Source organism: Octopus bimaculoides, chromosome 11 (assembly GCF_046866305.1).
Source record: "Octopus bimaculoides isolate indiv1 chromosome 11, ASM4686630v1, whole genome shotgun sequence".
Lineage (NCBI taxonomy): Eukaryota > Metazoa > Mollusca > Cephalopoda > Octopoda > Octopodidae > Octopus > Octopus bimaculoides.
Window position 1 is genome coordinate 67,580,927 of NC_142938.1, and position 25,024 is coordinate 67,605,950.

General features: G+C 36.9%; 1 protein-coding gene across 50 annotated transcripts in view; it reads right to left on the reverse strand.

Annotated features, from left to right (window-relative positions):
• The window catches only part of LOC106882850 (uncharacterized), a 187,340-nt gene that overhangs the window by 111,796 nt on the left and 50,520 nt on the right, over positions 1–25,024 (reverse strand). For all 50 annotated transcript variants that reach the window (XM_089360293.1, XM_089360290.1, XM_089360275.1 and 47 more), the window contains exons 3-4: positions 23,836–23,956; positions 4,548–4,640 (exon numbers count right to left, since the gene is read on the reverse strand). In XM_089360293.1, coding sequence (XP_089216419.1) covers positions 4,548–4,640; positions 23,836–23,956 — 214 coding nt within the window. The remainder of the gene's footprint in view (positions 1–4,547; positions 4,641–23,835; positions 23,957–25,024) is intronic.

The following is a 25,024-nucleotide window of genomic DNA, read 5'->3' on the forward strand; positions in this document are numbered from 1 at the left end:
GGTTCATGGTCGTTGTAAGTGTCGCCTGACTGGCTCCTGTGCTAGTGGCACATAAAAAGCACCATTCAAGCGTGGCTGATGCCAGTACCGCCAGACAGGCCCTCGTGCTGGTGGCACTTAAAAAGCACCCACTACACTCTCAGAGTGGTTGGCGTTAGGCAAGGCATCCAGCTGTAGAAACGTTGCCAGATCAGATTGGAGCCTGGTGCACGTTTCTGGCTCACTAATCCTTCAGTCAAACCGTACAACCCATGCCAGCATGGAAAGCGGACGTTAAATGACGATGATAATGATGATGATGTATGTGTGTATGTTTGTATGTACCTTTGTCTAGAACATCACATGATGATTCTAAATGAACATCATCATCATCATCATACAAGCAATGTTGTTCATTTCCATCCAACCATAAAAATACATGTCTGGCTATGGGAAGATATTACATTACTTGGTAAAAGATGAGAGTTGGCAACAAGAAGGGCATCAGGCAGCAGAAAATCTGCTTCAACAAATTCTGTTTGACCCATGCAAGGGACATTAAAACAATGATGATAATTATATCTTTTCTAGAAAGGTTTTAAACTAGAAGATAAAAAAAAATGACAACCTGTTTTTTAGAAAAACAAAAGCTATCATCTCACACAATAGTTGAGTTGATGGTGATGGGCAGGGCATCTCAGTTTGAAAATAATTCCAGCAGAACACAAAATTTTAAATTTACACTCTCTTAGAAATTTTATAAAACCATCTCGCCTACATAACAATGTAAAATTATGTGTTCATGCGTGTGTGTGTGCGCACGCACAAACACGCATACAGAGAAAGAGGAAGACAGAGAAAGAGGAAGACAGAGAAAGAGGAAGACAGAGAAAGAGGAAGACAGAGAAAGAGGAAGACAGAGAAAGAGGAAGACAGAGAAAGAGGAAGACAGAGAAAGAGGAAGACAGAGAAAGAGGAAGACAGAGAAAGAGGAAGACAGAGAAAGAGGAAGACAGAGAAAGAGGAAGACAGAGAGGGAGAGAGAGAAAGGTGATGGGTAAAACAGCTTTAAACAAGTAGAAGCTTATAGACACATGGCTGGAACTTGTGACTAGATCTAAAATTAAAATGTAAAAGGAAGAATGGAGAAGAGAATCATAATAGCTTGAATGATGGATGCCATCATGTGAGACATAATCCGAGACCAACAAAAGAATCTAAAATATATTTTTGCTTTTGTGAGTATGCGAAATTATGGTCAATTTCAGTGCATTTAGTGAAATAATGAAATGTAATTTGACAAAGTTTCTATGTAATTACAATGATGTATGAAAATATTTATCAGAAAAGGTGACGTTTAAACATCCAGTGTGATACAGTGAAGGTTAATAACTTAGACTGGTGGTTCTCAACCATTTTTTTTTTTTTACTTTTAGACCTCCTTGATATTTATTTTACTTTGGTGGACGCTCATTGCCATTTGATATTTAAAAAAGATCCTATTATATTTCTATAATTAAATATTATTAGAAGTTGTATAAAAAAAAACTGAAAACATTTTGTAGTGTAAAAGTAGAACCAATTTATTGCACACAAACAGCAAAATCTTGTATGGACACTCAAGGGTCGTATAGACCCCAGTTGAAAACCAAAACATATCCTAAATAGCCAGGCACACATATACACAGCAAATAGCCATGCGCACAAACACACAAATACATATCCACACACACGCACATATACACACAAACACACATATGTACAGCAACTAGCCATGAGCACACACACACACAAATACATATCCACACACACGCACATATACACACACACATGTACAGCAAATAGCCATGAGCACACACACACACACACAAATACATATCCACACACACACAGCAAATAGCCATGAGCACACACACACACACACACACAAATACATATCCACACACACGCATATATACACACACACATATGTACAGCAAATAGCCATGCGCACACACACATACACACACAAATACATATCCACACACACGCACATATACATACACACACATATGTACAGCAAATAGCCATGCGCGCACACACACACACACACACACACGCACACACACACGCACAAATACATATCCACACACATGCACATACATATGTACAGCAAATAGCCATGAGCGCACACACACACACACACACACACAAATACATATCCACACACATGCATATATATATACACACACACATACATATGTACAGCAAATAGCCATACATATGTACCTACACACAGTTAACAGTCGAATATACATGCACACAGCAAATCATCAAACATACACACAGAAAATAACCAGACATTCAGCTAAACAAAGTCATTCATTTCTAAGCCATAATAATTTTCTTAATGGTTTGTTAGTCCAATTTATCTATTGTAACAGTGAGACGGTACGATATAGCTCAATGTTTTCTCTATCCAATTTATCTGAGGAAACAAGAGAGATGATGACGATTATAGCTCAATGCTTTCTTTGCAACCACTCACTAAAGATGCGTGAAAACTGATTAGTTACAAAATGTTCTTTTCCTCATACCTATCATATCTCTATTAGCGAAATTAGTATTGAAATTAACATGTGTAAGCCACTAAATTGTACATCACAAACAAGGAAGCTTCTAAGAAGTTGTTTGAACTGTTAGAAATAGCAACTAAATATCCCTCAAAACAAAGCCTTCATCATCACCATCATCATTTAATATCCACTTTCCCATGCTTGCATGGTTCAAATGGAATTTCTACAGATGGATGTTCTTCCTGTTACCAACCCTCACTTTGTCCAAGCGATGTAATACCTTTCCATAGCCAAATACATTTTTCACAGAAGACAACAAATGACACAGTCCTACTTATATGACAATGATGCTCATTTACAATCATCATTTGAGGTTTAGACAGGAGCACACCCACACACACAGATATATTAACAGGCTTCTTTTAGTTTTTGCTGATCAACCCTACTCACAAAGCTTTGTTCAACCCAAGGTTACAGTAGAAAACACTTGCCCAAGGTACCTTGCAATGGAACTGAACCCTGTGGCCACATGGTTGCAAAAGAACAAGCTTCTTGACCACACAGCCATACCTGTGCCTTCTGTTCTTAAATGATGGGATGATCATTGGTGAAATACCTGTAACCATACTCGGGCTTGAACTGGAGCTAAACAACAACGCAACAAGGAAGGACACACTGAACCAGAAAGATCTAGATACAGAAATAGTATGATGCTCGTAGCTGGAACACCTTTCAATACAAGGCTTCTTTCATTTTCCATCTACCAAATCCACTCATAAGGCTTTGATTAAGCCTTATGAGTGGCCAAAGGTGCAGTTCAGTAGGACTGAACCCAAGACCATACAGCTGGAAAGCAAGCTTCTTACCAACATAGCCATACCTGTTTGGCGTTATAAACAGAGACAAAAATGTAAAATGCATAAAATTAAGTGTTGGCTGAAGCGAACCTAAATATATACTCCTGTCAGGTATTTATTTAGTTAGATGAAGAATCCTGACATTTTGAGAGAAGACCTTTGTCAAATTACCAATTTGACACAACTGTCTAAATGACAAACCTATGACACATCAGTAGGCAGTCCCTTCCATTAAGTATATATACATATTTACTACTATAAGAATAGTCCCATTGATAGTTTTAACATACAAAAAGCGTGTTATTTCGAGATCATCTCACAACTTAAAATAGCTTCTGCAGGTGTGAGTATACAAGTGAACGTGTGAGGGAGGTGTATGTGTGTGTGTATGAGCGCGCAAAACAGGAAATATCTTTATCTTTTACTTGTTTCAGTCATTAGACTGCAGCCAGATTGTAATATTGTGACATGTAGATGGAATTTCTTCTGTTTCTCACTCTATCAGCTCTGGTGTGTCTCAGGGTTGTTTGCTCCCCCCACACACACACTGCCATAAACAGATGCCTTGGGAGTGTCCTAAGCAGAGTAAGCCAGTCTTGTCCCTTCCAACAGCGAAGAAACACAAATGCTCCTCTTATCAAGAAAATATCATCGCAAGCATAAAACAAGTAGATATTGCTATTATTAAGGGAGTAAACAGTCAATACTGAACCAGACAAAATGCTTAGCAGCATTTCTTCAAACTCTTACATTCTGAGTTCAAATCCTGCCATGTGCAATCAACTTAACATTTCATCCTTTCAAGTTCAATAAGAGAATGCATCAGTCAAGTACTGGGGTCAATGTAACCAACTTACACCACCCTACACTCAAAATTGATGGCTTTATGCTAAGATGCAGGGGAGGAGGGGGAATTGAATTCAAAAACACAGTATTTTCATAATAAAAGTAAGGAGACTTTGCAGCCTATTAGTATGTATTTTAGACACCTACTGATTTTAATAGGAAGAAAAATGTGCATTATTTTTGGAAAATATATTAATATGCTGAGGTCATAAAAAAAAAAACTATTGCAAAATATAAACTGTGTAATACAGTTTGATAAAAAAAAACACCAAGTGTTTAATAAAATGAATTTAGAAGGAAAGTAACTGACCACACAGTTGATGCCAAACTTATGTCCATGAAACTGGGCAATTTGAACCTTCTCTTCAACATCCCAGACTCTGACTGCAGGCTGATGACCACTCTGAAAGAAACAGAAAGGAATATTATTTGTATGCTAATATATACAGCTGAAAATCTTGTTTAAGGATTATTTAACACAAAAAATTAGAAATAGGATGGATTTTTTTTTTGTTTGCCCTTATTGTCTCCCTATCCACCTTTTGTTTCTTAATACCTCATTTCCACTATTCTTTCTCTCTTTCCTGCTGGGGTAGCCAAGTATCATCTCTACAGCAAGACACCTATTTTCTGCCCCTATCATACTTTGGCCTCTCTACACCAGGCACAAAGTCACTCCATTCAATTCCGAACCTCAACTCTTTCAAGGGGCTTGCAAGATACTTGGTGATATCACTGGTGCTAGTGCCATGTATAAAGCACCCAGTACACTCTTTATAGTGGTTAGTATTAGGAAGAGCCTCCAGCCATAGAAACCTCCTAAAGCAAACATTAGAGATTAATGCAGGCCTCATATCCTGTCAAATATCCAAACAATGCCACCATAGAATACAGATAGTAAAGGATCAGATATATATCTCATCATCATCATCATCATCATTTAACATCTGTTTTCCATGCTGGCATGGGTTGGATGGTTCCACAGGAACTGGCATGTCAAAAAATAGCACCAACCCCTGCTTTCTGCTTTGGCATCATTTCTACAACTAGATGCCCTTCCTAATGCCAACATGGCACCAGCAACAATGAGGTCACCAAGTAACTTGCTAGACACAATCCTCAACTGAGGAGAGGAGCAGTAGTGAGAGACAGAAAAAGGAGTCTTGTATTAGAGGAAAGACATGGTTTCCTCAAATGGAGGTAGGGGGGTGTATGGCATACACACACAAAGAGGAAGAACAGTGCCCATGGCTTTTGCAGGACTCTCTCGGGCTGATCCCAGCCAGCACAGGGTGGGAACCATGAAACCCACTTTGCATGCTTGCAACAGAGTAAATTCTGTTAAGTGTACCCAAAGACCAGGTGATAATGTTAAATCGGGCAGCAATATCTCTGACCGGATATTCAGTCATAAAAGTAAATTCTGGTACATACAGTGGGAGTAAGACAACATTTGAGATTTGACAGATGCATTTAAGCAATAGAAGAAAGGATTATAATAATTAACTTAATTGATAATGACCACCAATTTAAGTGACTCAAAGTGAACTAAAGTAAAAACAATCAGGTATATTTATCAACTTTATTTGATAGCCAACAAGGTGGAACCAGTAAGAGACTAAGATACATTACCTTACACAGCAGGACAAAACTGATGACCAGACTCCAAATTGTAACCCTTTGCTTGTCCTATGTATCACATGTGAAACATGAGACATATTTGCCTATTGTCCATGCATCATATAAGATGCACATTCCCAAATGTTTCCAACTACCAGAGTAACTTGGGACTTATGAAAGGAAAGCTTTATATTACTCGGAACATATGAAACAAAGGCTAACTAAAAGCTTGTGAACAAGCATGAATGTTTAGAACAAACTTATGAAAATGTTTGCGACAGGTAAAGAGTTAAACTACTGAACAGTCCAGCTCATGCACTAGTATGGAAGACAGACATTAAAAGATGAAGACGATAAATCAAGATGGGGTTTAAAAAATTTCTCTAACTAGATAGCCATCAGCATGATGACTATATAGCTAATTAGGAAGGTGTCTTGCACAGAGTGGTACTGCAATTTTAGATATTCACAAGAATTACTAGAGAAGGCATTTCTGTAACTGGACGTCAATTCAGAACACTCGACATTTAAGTGTTAAGTGAGAGTGCCGTCTGATTTCCATCCAAGAAAACTGAAGTAAAGAAAGACTGAAGACCGTGTTTTCAAATTACAAATATATAGACCAGAGATATTTAAATATTAAACTTGTCATGCTTGCCAAAAGTTTAGCTATAAATAGTTTATCTATTCTCTCAAACAAAGATATATATATATATATATATATATAAGCACATTACACACACCCATTTATATGTACATCATATGCACACAAACACACATGAATATAAATATCACACACACAGATCAGTGATAGTATGCAGCCTAGTCAAAATGTCTAGTGCACTGATGGAGTAGAGACACTGTGTTGTCACATTAGCATTCTGTGTATTTGCATGCAAAATATTTGTAAAGATCATCAAGGGTGTGGTTGAACTGGGATATAGAACACTTCTTCCTAAAGAAATATTACACACACACAGGGGCTGTGCATGGCAAAGTTTGTAGAGCTTCAGATGAAATACCTATTGGTATTTGGTAACATCTCAAGTTAAATCTTTTCCAAATCAACTTTACCTTGTTTTCTTCTGGAGTTGATAAAATAAATACCAGTTTAGTACAGAAGGTTACTATAATAGTCTATACTCGTTTAAGATGATGGTCACAGTTCAATAACTAAAACTAGTTGTGAGAGAGAAAGACATGGAGACAGAGAGTGTATGTGCACATGTCTAACAAGCAAACATGTAAATGAACATCATATTATTTGTTGATCACAAGATAGTGCACCCTCAACTCACCAAGTGTGTTGATGTGTGTGTGTGCTGCAGCTGTATCATAGGCGAATAAAACTGGGAGTAACTACCATCATGTAGCAGAAAGGGTAAGGCGGTGAGCTGGCAGAAACGTTAGCACGCTGGGCAAAATGCTTAGCGATTTTTCATCTGCCGTTACGTTCTGAGTTCAAATTCCGTCGAGGTCGACTTTGCCTTTCATCCTTTCGGGGTCTATAAATTAAGTACCAGTTGCGTACTGGGGTCGATGTAATCGACTTAATCCCTTTGTCTGACCCTGTTTGTCCCGTCTATGTTTAGCCCCTTATGGGCAATAAAGAAATAAGAAAGGGTAACTGCCATCAGGCTGAAGGAAGGAGTCACTACATCAAACCATCAAACTGTAAAAAGGATTAACAATACTCAGACAGCCGAACACACAGCAATAACAAAGCATTGTTGTCTTTTTGTCACTGCTGCATTGTTAAAACCTACATATTTCATTTGAAACAATCCAGTGTTACATTTAGTAATTCCTACAAATGCAATTCTGTGGAACATAAAATGGTGCAGACAGAATCTATTTATAGCATGAAGTCACACATGCTTTCGCATGAATTTATTTTGATAAAACCAAAAATAAAACAGGACCTCATTGCTAACAATGTTGATTTTATTTATCTATTTATTTATATTATTATTTCACATCAAAAAAACATGAGCAAAATTGATCAATGCATAGTGTTTAAAAAACAATGGCCATCATTGTTTGTAAGCTCCGTGCAACAGATATCAATAGTTGAACTAGTAACATAAATTCACATCTTTCATACATACTTATGAAATATAATGAACATTCAATCATTAGTATTGTATTGTCCTGTACCATCCCCAACATCTTCTGTGCACCCTTAGTGGTTAATGAAAACATTATTAAAGCAACAAGCTGGTAGCAGCATTTCATCTGTCATTACATTCCAAGTTCAAATGCAGCCAAGATCAACTTTGCCTTACATCCTTTCGGAGTTGATAAAATAACAGTTGAGTACTGGAGTCAATCTAGATGTGATCAACTAGCTGTTGCCCCTAAAATTTCAGGCTTTGTGCCTATAGCAGAAACGATTATTATTATTATTGGAGTGGTTGGCATTAGGAAGGGCATCCAGCTGTAGAAACTCTGCCAAATCAAATTGGAGCCTGGTGTAGCCATCTGGTTCACCAGTCCTCAGTCAAATTGTCCAACCCATGCTAGCATGGAAAGCGGACATTAAACGATGATGATGATGATGATGATGATACAAAAATGTAACATTATTACAGTGATCTAAAATCTTCCTCATACATCAGTTAGCTTGGACAATAGACATAACATACTTTTCATGCACTTGGCTGGAGAAAAAAGGGTAACATTTAGGTCCCATGTGTAATGTAAACCCCTAATTCTTATATATAAAAATTTGGAGAAGGGGCATATAAAATTTGAAAAAAATATGGTGTGTGTGTGTGTGTGTGTGTGTTACTATATCTATAGGCACAGATATGGCTGGGTGGTATGAAGTTTGCTTCCCAACCACATGGTTCCAGGTTCAGTCCGTCTGCATGGTACTTTAGGCAAGTGTCTCTCTCTATAGCCTCAGGCCAACCAAAGCCTTGTGAATGGATATTGTGGACAGAAACTGGAAGAATCCTGTCATGCGTGCGTGCGTGTGTGTCACCCACCACTAATTGATAACTGGTGTTGGTGTATTTATGTCCCCATAATTTAGCAGTTCACCAAAAAGAAACCGATAAAATAAGTACCAGGCTTTAAAAAAAAGTACTGGAGTTGATTCATTCACCTAAAAAAAAATTCAAGACAGTGCCCAAATATGGCTGCAGTCTAATGACTGAAACCAGTAAAAGGTATTATTGGGCTGGTGCATAATTAACAACTGTTTTATGTTATTTTGATGTTTTATTTTTTTTTTAATTTAGAAGAAAAAAACAGTCATTAATTATGCACTTACCCAAATATCCAGTTTTATGAGTCTATATACACTTCCAACATCATGAATATATTTACACATCCAATATTATATACATAGACAATATTGTGATTGTACACATCGACAATGTTGTTATGCTGTTATCACTGCAACACTTAGGAATTTATTATGATACAGTTGATACCATCTTTCATCATCATCATTTAACATCCATTTCCCATGCTGGCATGGGTTGGACAGTTTGACCGAGGTCTGGAAAACCAGCGGCTGCACCAGGCTCCAATCTGATCTGGCAATGTTTCTACAGCTGGATGCCCTTCCTAACGCCAACCACTCCGAGAGTGTAGTGGGTGCATTTTACGTGCCACCAGCGCAGGAGCTAGTCAGGCTGCCCTGGCATTGATCACATTCAGATATTGCTTTATATGTGCCACCAGCCATCACAACAGTTATTCTTCTGCTGACATACAACAACCAATACTACTTATTACCATCACAATTTAACACAAAAACCTGAAACCAATATGGGATGGACAACTGTAACAGTGTAATGGTTGTAGCACTGACCTCCCACACTTCACAGGTATCAAGTTGGTAATATTATAGCCATTATGCATTCTTCAGTAAAATACTCGCCCCTGTCATATGCACATAATGACGATACATCACCTTGGTGACTATGTCATGACAAACTATCCTATTACATTGCACACCTGACCTTTGATCACACAGTTGCCACCCTTTAGCATTCTGTCAAATGCAATGCATAGTTATTCACATTGGTTTGAATTAATCCTGCAGTCATGTAGCTTCAATATTTCAATGCTGAGATTGTTCATTTTTAGAATAACATCGGTAGGGGAGGTGTTAGATGCCAGATCTGGCGGGTTTCAGTATAAAAACAGGTGCAATATTTGAGTTGGATATGGCTGAATTAAATGTATGTTAACCCCATTGCTTTGCCATGGGGCCAATAAAGTTAATAGCAAGGGGAAAAAAATTGGAGAATATGTATTTCAAAATATTCATAGTACACTGTCTCACTCCTGAAGCCTTACAATTAGTAAGAAAAATACAACACCAGCAAAAGTATTTTCTACTTGTGATAAAAAAAACACAAACTATTCTGTACTTCAAGTGTTTCTCACCCAAAGAGAAATATCTTGCTTATTTTAATCCTTTAGCATCCCACTTATTGTGTCGAATGTATCATCATCAATATTTAACACTCATTTTCCAAGCTTGAATGGCTTGACAGAAACTAACAAGGCCACGGGCAGTACAAGGTTTCATAATCTGTTTTGGCTTGGTTTCTATGGTTGAATGTCCTTCTTAACACCAACCTCTTTACAGAGTGATTTTTTTTACATGGCACCATCACCAGTGCTTTTTACATAGCACTAGCAACAGTGCTTTTCATGTGGCACCTTGGTTTTAGGGTCTCGATTCTGTTGTGGTGAGCAGGTCTTCTTGAGTACAGCAACGTGTCACATGTCTCTGTCCTCTGCCATCTTCTTTGTAAGACTCAGCGTTTTGAGATCAGCCTTAATTACTTCATTCCATCTCTTCCTGGGCCTCCCTCTTCTATAACTTCCCTTCACATTGTTTTGACTTAATCATGTATTATCCTCATAGCTTTGAGATTTCAATGATGCAATTGCTTACATTTAGAATGACATGGTAGGTAAGTGTAAGAGGCCAGACCTGGTTAGTTTTAATATAAAACAAGTAGAATATCTTGGCTAGATTAAGGCCAGTTTAAATGCTAGAGGATAATAGTTACCAGATTTGATGGCATATACAATGCACATTTTTTCCTCCCACCAAAAATGCTTCAAAAATCAACTCAGGACATTACACAAAGTTGAACCTATATTACATGCTTCAATGCACTAAAAACATTTTTTTCTGAATATGTGCTGATGAAATTTGGACACATCTAATATGCCTGTGTCTTTTAAGGCATCAAATATGGTAATAACTAAAACAACAGTTTTATAAAACCTTATATTTATTGTAATAAATTTTCCATTTAACTTCAGAATAAATGTTTAAATATTATTAGCTGTTAATACATAGTCTACAGAGGAAAGCAGGGAATATGGCAACATTACAGTGGCAAGTCAAGATGTAAATATAAACACGAGAAACATTAAGTGATGAATTAAAACTGCAAAAAGTGGAGGGTGGGAGTAAGTTCAGAATGTAAAATAAATTACTAGAAATGCTGTACCATGTAAGCAAGCAAGCTAATGTTGTGATGAATGTTTAGAAGCATGTCTGTAAGTTTACAGTAATATTGCAGTTAATAGGTTCAGAACGACTTCAGCAGCAGGCAATGCATTCGAGTAACATAGAAAAGCTGGTAGAAATAATAGCTATTATTTTGCCATCTTGGTATGAAGTAAAACCAGATGACAAACTTTTCCTAAATTGAACAGGATTCTGTTATTCCTATACCTTCTTAGATCAGTACTGATGAGCAAGGATTACATTGCTCAGGCTACCTAAATGTAAATAGGCACCAACTGGCAGTCATACTTCATTACTTTAACCCTTTAGCATTTAAACGAGCCATATCAGGCCAAAATATTCTACTTGTTTCATGTTCAACCTGGCCACATCCACCCTCTCACACCTACCCTACATTCTAAAACTAAACAGTCACATCATCAAAGCCTCAAAGCCACATGTTAATACATGGTAAATTCAAAACAATGAATAAATAAGTATTATATCTGACAGAGTAATCTGAATGCTAAAGGACATAACCAATAGAACACTGCATTAAATAAGATATTAGACGTACCCCAATTTCAACAGCACATATTTAGGAAAAAAAAAGGTTTTATTGCCTTAAAGCATGTAATATAGGTCCAATTTCACATATAGGACCTTGGGTGATTCTGAGATTTGTTTTGATTTTTAAAAATTTTTGTGGGGGTAGTGCCTTTTATGCCACAGAATATGGTAATTCCTCTTTCAGGTACAATCTCATTAAGTTCAGCAAGTTACTGTGTTCAATAGAACACTAAGTATTTCCTCCTTTTTAATACAAGAATCCAATTCTATTTCAGGGCCAATAGTAAATCAACAATTGTCTTCTCATAGTACCAACATCAGATCAACAATTGTTTTCTTACACGACCAATAACAAGTCAACCAATAACATCATACTTGAAGATAAAACCAAATCCAAACCTTTTTTTCTCTTTTTTTTAATCTAAGCCTTGCAGTCAATGGGTGATATGTGCGTACAACTTTACCCTGGAATTTTGGTGTAATTAATTAACAATTATTTTCATAACCTTAATCAATTAAGATTTTCATAAAAATGTCTAATGAGTAAAATGATATTTCCTCACAGATTTTCAATGTTTCTCAACATTAAAATAGAGCCATTCTTTACTGACCCAGGTTTGATAGAAAATACAGATTACTACCCCTTCACCCAACTTCTAGATGAGGAGTGTATTAGTAATTATAATAGAACATAGTCACAACAGTATTACTACACAAATTGAAATAGTAATCAACCTACATCATACCCTCTCCACATGACTCTACATGTCACACTCTTTGTATATCTCTACATCTTACCCTGTTCAGGTACCCCTACACCTTACCTTGTATTAGTACCTTTATACCTGACATCCTGTCTACACCTTAGACTGTCTAGATCAGTGGATCTCAACCTTTATAAATAATCTGAGCCAGATCCCAAACCTGGATGGGGGGGGGGCACACCAAATAAGTAAAAAACACAAGTCAAAGAAAAATTTATATTTGTAGGGGAAAGACCATCAAGGGCCACCAAGAATATGCTTGAGGGCTGCATATGGCTCACTGGGCCACAACTGAAAACCACCAGGCTAGTAGAACATCCATCTGTAGACTATTCTATTTCACATTACTATAGTTCCACTACAAAGGTAAGCTGGTGTAATGTATTTAAAGCAGTGAACTAAATGTTCGTGAGAGCAAATCCACAGGCAGAATTCTTTATTCTGTTGGGTTGTCAAATAATTTCATTTGCTTTTTGCGTTTTTCTTTTCCAATTATTTAAATTCTTTCCAATGTTATTTAACATGAAAAATATTTTTATTATAGTGATAAACGGGGTTTTTTTTTTGTTCTTTATTTTAGTTCTATTCTTCCTCTACAACTTTTGCTTATTGTTTTTGAAATTTGGATAAATTTTACCTCTTTTCAGACAAATGATGGGGGAGTGGCAAGAAATAGAATTTAAAAAAACAACAACCAAATTTCTGTAACAACTTAATATATTATCTCAATTGACCCACATACCATTGCTTTGAAATTATGAGGTGTGTGGAAGTCATTTGTGGCCTCATATTTTTCCACATTAGCCCCATTATATGCAAGTTAAACCCTGCCAGATAGACACCTTACTTTGATCAAAAGAGAGATGGAGTGAAGAGGAATAGAAGTGTGCAACCTTATACATACTGTTGTCCAGAAACTCCACAATGACTACACATAATCAAAACCAATATTCCAGGTAAACTTATCCCCCAGACCATACATTTTTCATACAGAACACAAAAGAACCCCTACTAACAGTATAACAGCAATAATAAAAACCAAAACTTCCTCTCCCCCACGAACACTTCCTCCTCCCCATTAGTCTCGTGCCACCCATTAACCTACCTAACCTTCTTCTATCTTTCTCCCATTTGATGCCTTACCGCCCCACATTCAACCAATGATCAGTGAAGTAAGGTTTTCCTCAATGCTAATCTCATTAACTTCCCTTCCTTACATCCCGTCCTAAAGTAAATATCATAAAGAGACTTTCAAGATTCTTGTAGATTCTTCAAAGATTCTTCAAGTTCTCTCTCTCTCTCTCTCTACTTGCTTCACTTACCCAATGATGGCACCCTATAAAAGCTGACAAATATATCACAAGTTTGGAATTCCCTGTTAAGACAAGGTAAGGGATGACAGAAAGGTAGAGGAGAAAAAAAAGGGAGATCCATATGTTAGCAATTAGCTGTTTTACACCTTCCACTCGGTATTTTCTGCTCCATTTATAGGCAGACTAATTCAAAAGTCACTGACTTATCTCATGCCCTTAAAATCTTTTAGTTAAAAGTTTCCAGAAGAAATAAATGAAAAGGAAAAAGTGTTAACACGTGTATGTGCATGTCAGTGTGTATATATAGCACATACATACCTATACATATGCATAAGAATGTATGTGTAAAAAAGCTGCATGCATTTCTCTTTAAGTATAGTGTGTGTGTGTGTGTGTGTGTGTGTGTGTGTGTGTGTGTGTGTGTGTGCATGCGCACACACACACCTACACAACATATACATATATACAAACACAAAATTACAGAGTGTTTGTGAAGATATACAAAACATAAGTGAAATAAAGTGGGCACTTACTGTTTAGAAAAAAATGGAAATACACCTTTAAATACAGATGCATTCAAACACACACACACACACACAAAAAAAAAAGAAAAGAAAAGAAAAAGCTCATATACACATCTGTCCATCCACAATCACACATATACTCCCACAGAATTAAATTAACCCAATCAAATGTGTTTGTTATGAATCCATATAATATGTTTTATATATATATATATATATATATCATCATCATTTAACATCCACTTTCCATGCTGGCATAGGTTGGGCAGTTTGACTGAGGGCTGACGAACCAGAAGGCTGCACCAGGCTCCAATCTGAGACATATATATATATATATAAGGGCAGGCATGGGTGTGTGGTAAGAAGTTTGCTTCCCAGCCATATGGTTCCAGGTTCAGTCTCACGGTATGGCACCTTGGGTGAGTGTCTTCTATACCCTCAAGCTGACCAAAGCCTTGTGAATGGATTTGGTAGATGGAAACTGAAAGAAGCACATTGTGTGTGTGTGTCCACCACCATCACCACTTGACAACTGGTGTTGGTATGTTTACATTCTCTTACCTTCACAGTTCAACAAAAGAGACCAATAGAATAAATACCAGGCTTTAAGAAAAAAAAGTACTGGGTCGATTCAGTCAACTAAAGATTCTTTAAGGCAGTGCTCTAGCATGGCCACAGATTGAAACAAGTAAAAGATAGATTATATATATGTGCATGCATGAAAACAGAGTCTAATTACATGACCTATGTGGAGAGACAGAATATAATACAAGAGTGCGTGTGGTGTGTGTATGTGTGAGAGAGAGTGTGTGTTTGTGTGTGAGTGTGTGTGTGTGTGTGTGTGCGTGTGTGTGTGTGTTAGAGACAGACAGACAGATAGACAGACAGAAGGGAAAGAAACGGCTAGCAGGCAGATAGATATCATCTGTCACTTGGTTTAACATCTACCATTGAGCTGCTTGGATGCCCTTAATAGGGTCCACTCTGCTGGAAACATTCCGGACAGATCTATGAACCCAATGACTCAGGATAACTTTCTCTTTCCTATATGAGTCTTGTAGACCCTACAAAAAGGTCATGACATTATTTTTCCTCCTCTGGTTAAGCCATAAAAAGTAATTTTTTTAAAATGTATTTGAGTGTGTGTACATATATGCATTTATGTATACATGTGTGTGTGTGTGTGTATATAATGTGTGAGAGGGTATGCACACATGAATGGTTGTGTGGTTATGTGCATACACAGTGAACGAACTGTGATGTTGTAAATGCTTAGAGAAGGATCAGTTCAGTTAAAGGCAACAGAGAGGTACTCAAGGCATTTCTATTCTTTACCAGACTTGTTGAAATCAATATGGTTGATGTTCAGCTTGGAATTTTTAAGTGTCTATGCGTAAAACTTGGTCAAAGAAGGAATTTCTGAAGGTTACGGTTCCGAGAAGGAACAATTGAGAAAATTATTTAGTTGAGTACCCACCGATGGAATAGGATGAAACACAAGAAGTGAGAATAAGAGAAGATATGGAAGCACTGGATGTTTAGAGGAGTAGAGGTTGTTGTAATACTGGTGTATGGGGGTAGAACACTTAAGAAAAAAAAGAGAGAGAGAATGTGTGCATGTGTGTGTGTTTATAGTGTAATTTTCACTGGTGTGTATACTATAGTGGTGTGTTTGAGAGTAAGAGATAGAACAGATTTTTGTACACTGAAACGGTGGAGAGCAAGGGGTGCTAGGAAACTGAAAATGTACTGATGAATCTTTCCTTTGTGGCATATCCATAAGTGGAGAAGTGGTAAGTGTATTGAAGGCTGAGCACTTGCTTCTGGAAACAGCCTCGGAACAGCAGAGTTGGTTATGTTACTGTTTCTGCAATACTGTCAACCAACAACGAATAAGCTAACCAATCATATTGTACATTCTGAATTACTGAGGGCTGCCACCAAGTACTGATGGTCAACCCTATCAAAGGCTCTGGATTAATCCAAATAAAACCACATACAGCAGTTATACACAACTATATCAAACTTTACAGTGCCCATTTACCAACTTTCACTTTCACTCACATGGTATTTTCTCAAGACATTTGTACAAGATGCTGTGCAGTAGACTAAAAACAGCAATTATGGTACAGCGGTAACTGGTATCCACTGAGGGATTTGAATTCAGAAAATACAATTTAAAAAAAGAAGTTAAGTTTTCGTCAAGCCCTTAATCCATTTCTCTACTGCTTCAGCCATTACAATAAATCAAGTGGAAATAGCAATGATCCCATGAACTGCATAGTGACCTCAATAGTGCAAGTGGTATAGGAAAAAAAAACAAAAACACCCAGTCCAACTGTAAAGTGGTTGGTGTTAGGAAGGACATCCATCCATAAAAACCATGCCAAAACAGACACTGGAACTTGATGCAGTCTTTGGACACATTGGATCCTGTCAAACCATCCGACCCATATCAGCATGGAACATGTATGTTAAATGATGATTTTCAACTGAGGCCCAATGCCACAAATTTGGAGAGGGTATACTCTATTATATTGACTCCAGCATTTGACTTGTATTTTATTTCATCAACCTTCAAACACTGAAAGATCAAGCACAACTCAGGACATAACTAAATACCCCAAGGTATTATATCTGCAACTTAACCAAATCTACCAAGCAAATACTAATCATTCTTAATTATTATCATGCTAGTAATCACAACAAAAGTAATAATTTTTGGCATAGATTTTGGATGGCAAATATTGTGAGAGGAAAAAAAATCAGTCACACTGCTCCTTAGTATTTAACTGGTACTTATTTTTCATTTGTTAATTGCTTGGATAATCTCAGCTGCTTAGTTTTTCAATTCATAATACTATATATGTGAAGTGCAACCATAATTACATGCTAATACATTTTTCCTTCAGTCAACATTCTAATAACAACAAACATCAAGAATAGGGATGCTAAGAAAAGAAGCTGAGAGAGAATTGCTACAAGCAGTAGATAACAGACCAGCATTCTATTGAAGGAAAAACAGAAGACTGTTCTCTACAAATAATTCCTTTGCATCATACACACACACATTGCCTGAGGCAGTTTACTATAAGCAACAACAACTAAGTTAATCCTGCCTAATTGTAGACCACTGAGGTCTAAGAATCTATTTTATAGCACAGTTTATAGTGAAGCAGGTCATGGCAGGTTAGTGTGGCTTCTAAGATATGTTGTAGTTAGGATTAACTGCTGGTGTAAACTATCAGAAGTACGAGTGTGAGATCAATAAGAACTGTAACAACAGGCTGTACTCCACTACTACCCACACACCTACTCATTCTACCTTTCTCTCTGCATGAACGTTTCACATGTCTCTCTCCCTAAAACCCGTATCAAATACTTCAGGAGGTGCCTCCTTCAACTCCCTTCCTATCTCCCACATATGATGGTCTATTAAACTCTAAATTCTGACTATTTATACTCCATACAGACCACACTGCTGATATCAGATATACAAGGAGTCTCAGCCATTGCAAATGATGACAGGCATGGCTGTGTGGTAACGATGTTTGCTGCCCAACCACATGGTTCCTGGTTGAGTCTCATAGTGTGACACTTTGGGCAAGTCTCTTCCACTATAGCCTCAGGTCAACCAAAGCCTTGTGAGTGGATTTGGTAGATGGAAACTGAATGAAACTTATCATGTGTATGTGTTACTGTCTCCTTGCCTTGATATTTAATAGTTGTAAAAGAGTACAACCATCATACAAACAGTATCCTTCACTTCCAATTTTTTGTGGAAACATGTCTGGCCATGGGGAAATATTGCTTTACTTGGAAAACAGGTGATGGTTGACAACAGGAAGGGCATCCACTCATAGAAAATTTGCCTCAACAAATTCTGTCCGACCCATACCGGCATGGAAAAGTGCATGTTAAAACAATGATGACAATGATTACTTGTTGTTATTGTTCAGCCCTAAGATCTAATGATCAAATTCATAACAGCTGTAACCATCAAGTTTTATTTTTAGACATAAGGTATCTAAGATTACATTATCCATTGATGAGAAACCTACACTAACAACAGGTGTAAATTACTTCCTCACCTGAGCTAGAAGCCAAATACAGTGAGGACACAGGTTGGTAAGATATTTAATGTTTAGCATAGTTTCTGCAGCTGATAGGATGGGATTTGTCCAGTTACCCAAGTTGTGAGCTACTACAATTCCTTCCTTGTTCAGGTACAAACGGTAACAGTAAAATGAATCAAAGACTGGCTCAGCTAGCAGGATGCCTTAGGTTAAAGATAGTTACATGATTAAAAAAAAACACACCTGCTGCAACATTTTTATTCAAAATCTCTCAAATTTATAGAACCTTTTAACACTTAAAAACATGAAGAAATGGTTCTGCAACCAAATATTCTCAATAATCCTATCAAACTTGAAGAATCATAATTATGTTTTATGTTGAGCCATGTACTTTTCAAGGTATAACTACATAACAGAAACCCCCCAAAACGCACACAAACCTAAGAATACATCCCTTTTTCATGTGAGGAATGTTTAATCTCTATATCTTGTTATCTCCAAGCAAGAACACACACACTCGTACAAGAGAGGAAGAAAATAACAACAACCCAGATATAGACACAGAGAACAACACACCGAGAAAAAACAGAAAAGAAAGAAGACTGATCAGAGGGAGTTGAAGTGAAAAAAGATTAGGAAAGAAACGTTCATTCCAAAAAGAAGTCATGCATAAAAAGAATCCAATGTGTCAACTCTATTCTTAGAGCAACAGCAACTTTGGTGGTAGTGGTAGTGACGGCAGTGGTGTGTGTGTGTGTATGAATGTTGAATAGTTGGCCAACATTGTTCAACAATCTACTGGTAGCTATCTCTACATAACTGCAAACTGCAATATTAAAAAGTTTACGTCACTGACTCCCAATATGTTCTTGTATAATGCTGCTACACTTCAGAATACATCCAACACAACAGTGCTACTTCTCATTTTACATTTCTTTAACCATTTCATTACCATATTTCTATCAAAATACATTGCTTTCATTTCAATTAATTTTGAAAATAATTAAGGTGCAGGAGTAGCTGTGTGGTAAGTAGCTTGCTTACCAACCACATGGTTCCAGGTTCATTCCCACTGTGTGGCACCTTGGGCAGCTGTCTTCTACTATAGCCTCGTGCTGACCAAAGCCTTGTGAATGGATTTGGTAGACGGAAACTGAATGAAGCCCGTCGTATATATGTATATATGTGTATATGTTTATGTCTGTTCTCCCAGCATCGCTTGACAGCCGAGTGTGGTGTGTCCCTGCAACTTAGCAGTTCGGCAAAAGAGTCTGATAGAATAAGTATTAGGCTTACATAGACTAAGTCCTGGAGTCGATTTGCTCGACTTAAGGCGGTGCTCCATCAAAACGGTTAAATAATTATGCTTCAAGGTCATTCTGAAGCAGTTTATGAAATTCAATGAAGTGGATGGTTTCTTTTATAGTTGTCTAACTTTAATAATGTCATCTTTGTTTTATAGTTGGTCCGATTTATTTTTATTTTACATTCTCTGCAAGTGTCTTCCACTATAGCCTCAGGCCAACCAAAGCCTTGTGAGTGGATTTGGTAGATGGAAACTGAATGAAGCCTATCATGTGTATGTGTTACTGTCTCCTTGCCTTGATATTTAATAGTTGTAAAAGAGTACAACCATGCAGTTACAGTTACAGAATGTTCTAGGGCAGTGGTTCCCAAACATTTTCAGGCTGTCGCTCCCTTGGTTCTAAGGTCACATTCCTTATTCCATTAGTCTCTTTTGCCAAACTGCTAAGTTACAGGGACACAAACACACCAACACCAGTTGTCAAGCAGTGGTGGGTAGACAAACATGCAGTGGAACTGAACCTGAAACCATGTGGTTGGGAAGCAAGCTTCTTACCATACAACCACACCTACTCCTTTATCATGTGGCAAACCAATACAGTTTACTACCTCTTTTTATGTAAATGCTGTTTGCTGACAAAGACCACTCCTCACCTTAAATTCTGGTTATTATTTTTGTTGATCATCATCAAAAACTGACCTTCTGCATCTACCATGCCTGACCTTATTTCTCTAAGACATACAACCCAGTCCAAAACTTAAGATAATCTCTTTTCCACACCATACACTGACAGTTCCCCTCTATCTCTCTCTCTCTCCTAGTGCCTTACCTACAGGCATCAGAAATCATGGACCTTTATACCCAAGTCTGAAGATACATAATTCTTCATTGTCATCATTTAATGGCCATTCTCCATGCCGAGCAACACTTTGTGTAAGTAGAAGACTGCTATAGCCCAGGCCAACCAATGCCTTGCAAGTGAATTAGGTAGGTGGAAACTGTGTAGAAGCCAGTCATGTATATATGTATGTATATATATATATATATATATATATATATATATATGGAAGGCGGACGTTAAACGATGATGATAATGATGAGCATCATCATCATTTAACATCTGCTCTCCATGCTGGCATGGGTTAGATGGCTTAACTGGAACTGGTAAGCTGGAGAGCTGCACCAGGTTCCAGTTTGATTTGGCATAATTTCTATGGCCAGATACCCTTCCTAATGCCAACCACTTCAAGAGTAATGGATGCTTTCTATGTGCCACCAGCACAGGTGCCATTTACATGACATTGGCAACGGCCATGACTACGGTTTCACTTGGCTTAACCATCAACTGCCACAACTACAGTTTCACTTGGCTTAACAAGTCTTCTCAGCACAGCATATGGCAAACAGTCTCGGTCTCTTGTCATCGCCTCTGTCACACCCACCATTCATAGATCATGCGACCGGCAACAGTCACAATCATTATTTCACGAGTGCCATTTGCATGACACCTCCAATGACTACAACTACAATTTCACTTGATTTGACAAGTCATCTCAAGCACAGCATATCGTCAAAGGTCTTGGTCAACTGTCATCACCTCTGTGAGGCCCAACATTCGAAGATCATGCTTCACTACCTCATCCCATGTCTTCCTGGGTCTACCTCTTCCACAGATTCCCTCCACAGTTAGAGACCGAGAGATCAGCACTTCATTACACAGCTGTCCATATGCAAGATAGCTGTGGGTAGGCAGACAGATAGATAGATATTGCAAACATACTTAGAAGCACTGAGTGAGTCAGTACTCTATAGAAAATAAAGGAATTCTTGAACGCAGGTTGATTGTGAACACAGCTTAGAAAATCAGGTAAAGACCCTTAGAAGATGGAAGTCTTGCATTCGAGAATTACTTTGTGTATGTGTGTGTGTTCGTGTGCATGCGTGTAAATGTGTGTGTGTGTGTGTCACTGTGCTTATCCCTCCACTGCTTGACAACCAGTGTTGGTTAGTTCACACGTCCATAACTGAGTAATACAATAAAAGAGACTGATGGAATAAGTATCAGACATTAAACGATGGGGAGGGGGGGGGGGGGGTAAGTACTGGCACCCCAGCTTGGCCACAGTCTAATGATTGAAACTAGTAAAAGATAAAGGAAACTAACACTAACATGACAAGGACACAGTAATATGTTACAGCATATTTATCTAACCCATACTTTCACAATACAGATACAGTAATATGTTGTGTACACTTAGCTAAACTCCACACTAACATGTCATAGACACAGCAATATATCACTGCAAACATTTTATCTAACTTACAAACATGATACATATGTAGAAATATGTTATACATACTTAATCTAATATATGTTGTGCATATTTATGTAACCCAGACTAACATGATAGAAAAGCTAAGATGTTGTTGTACATGCATGTAATTTTTACATGGACAAAAAATAAATTTTGTTAAAGTGATTATGAAAATCTTGATTCAAATCAAGCCAGCAAAAGGAAAAAATAAGATAGGTGAAAAAAATATTTAGAAAGACAATAACCATCAACATGAATAAAAGTGAGTAATGTGCAAGAAATTTTACACATTCTTCAACAATAACTATATAGCAAGTTTTTATTTTATTTCTACAGTTTTTTTTTGTTTTTGGTTGGGGTTTTTTTTCCCCCCATCTTAATAGGTAAGACTCCCGCCTGGAATAATGTAATTAAGTAATCTAAATTTTTATCTCTGCAATAGACTTGCTGCTACAAAAATATACAAATGTTGATAGTAATCTAATTAACATGAAAGGTAAAAAAAAAAAAATACCCGACAAATGTACTGCCAAGTATACTAGCATTTAAAAAATTGTTATGTTCATAATTATAATGAATCACTCGTAACTTTGTCAAAAGAACATTAAACCAAAAAAAAGTGTGGCTATGAAAAATTGAAAAAAATATTAATCTAGCTTGCTCTTCAATCTTAGAGAGCAGTTTTAAGTTCCTTGTTAAATGTATTCACTGAAAGATTGATAATGTGCAAGATTGGAACGATAAGATATAACATGAGGAGACTGATGATATCAAGATTATAAAAGAGCGATGCCTAGCTGGGCAGCAGTAACAATGATAAAAATAACAGTTTTTAAGTACAAAAGTCTAGTGACATTCTGTAACCAGACTATCAAAAAACACAAAAACTCAGCATCACAGATAGAATCTATAATTTATTACAAACCATTAGAAACTAAATATTTTTTTAAAATCTTGAGTGAGTCTTTATCTTCATCCATCTGTCTAATGAAGACATAACCATTTAAATCTAAACACATAGGTGTGGAGACAAAAACATAATTGGAATGAATATACAAGTCATTTCAAGTTGAATTTTTTTTTCCTTTTGTAAATGGTTTTGGCATGGACTGAGAATTACTTGGAGACTACAAACTTCGTAAGTTTTAGTTTGGATAGGGTGCTAGAATACTTGAAATGTAATCACAATAATAATGAGAATAATTCTCCTTACAATTTTTTTTCTTTCTTTTCTTTACCTGGAAAGAAAGTGGTTGATTATCTAAAGTGATAAGGTTTTATCATACGACACAAGTTACTATTAAGATGGAAAATAAGAGTAGGTTTCTGGAAGTTTGGCAATGCTAAGTAGGTGAGATTTAGGCTTTTAGGAATGAGTCAAAGAATATGAGACATCAGATGAGATCCCATCTACTTTCTGTGGTACTCAAGAGGAAAGTAACAAAAAAATAGATATAACGGTTAATTTTGAGAACAGGGAGATTATTTTTTAAGATAATCAGATTTTGCATGTAATAGAACTTACAATAGCATCACACAGCACTCATACATATCACAGAGAAAAGAGAGAGAGAGAGAGAGAGAGAGAGAGGGGGGGGGGACAGAAACAGTTAGTTACTCACCTCTCCACTAACAAGATGTTTGCCATCTCCAGAAAAAGCAACTGCAGTAATGGTTTTCTTGGAAGCATTGAAAATGTGAGATTGCTTGTTGCGACGTGGATAGAAGATGGTGATAACACAGCTGGAAGAACAATAAACAAATATAATGATTAATAAATAAATATAATAATGAATAAATAAATGAAAATAATTTATTAATAAGTTAATAATGAAAATAATACTGATTTCAAGTTTTGACACAATGCCAGCAATCTGGGGAAGGGGTAAGTCAATTACATCAACTCCAGTGCTCAACTGGTACTTATTAATCAACCCTGAAAGGATGAAGGGCAAAGTGGACCTCGATGGAATTTGAACTCAGAATGTAAAGACAGACAAAATGTTGTTAAGCATTTTGCCCAGCATGCTAATGATTCTGTCAGCTCGCCACCTTCATAATGGTAATAATCGTTTCAGATTTTAGCACAAGGCCAGCAAGTACAGCAGTGGGGGTAACTCGATTACATCAACCCCAGTGTTCCACTTGTACATGGTTTCTGATTTAAGCACAAGACCAGCAAATTTGAGAGAGGGTATTTATTAGTCATAATTCATTAAGTTATATTCCCAAATACTTAGTAAGAAACTGGTTATTTTACTAAATGTCTCCAAATTGTTGATTAATTTCAAAATTAATTGAAACCCGAAGACAAGAGTATTTCATTAGAAATCTCATCGCAAAAGGGTTATTCAAGTGTATAAAATTTAAGCTCTCATTCTGAAGTCTTGATATGAAGATATGCATACTGGCAGCAGCAGCCAAACTGGGTCTTTTAGCAAACAGATAATTAATGAAAGTATAGTTTATATTGTCTGCTACTATGTCTAGTCTGCTAACAGCTATTTAGATAACCTTTGACATTACCCAACAATTGCTAACACTCACTGTGAACCACAGAGACCTTAGTGTTTGTAATAGCAGTATGGGAATTACGGGTTAAGGAAGGACTTCTGAAGCTATTTTTCTAGAATGGAAAAAGACACTGGTGGAAATTTGTTTTCATAGTGAAATGCTCGGCAAAAAGTCAACCAAAATAATTTCTCTCTCTCTCTGTATATACATATATATATATATATATATGTATATACATACACATACTGTAAAGCAGCAAACACTAAGTGTGTGACCCAATTTAGATAAATTGCCAGT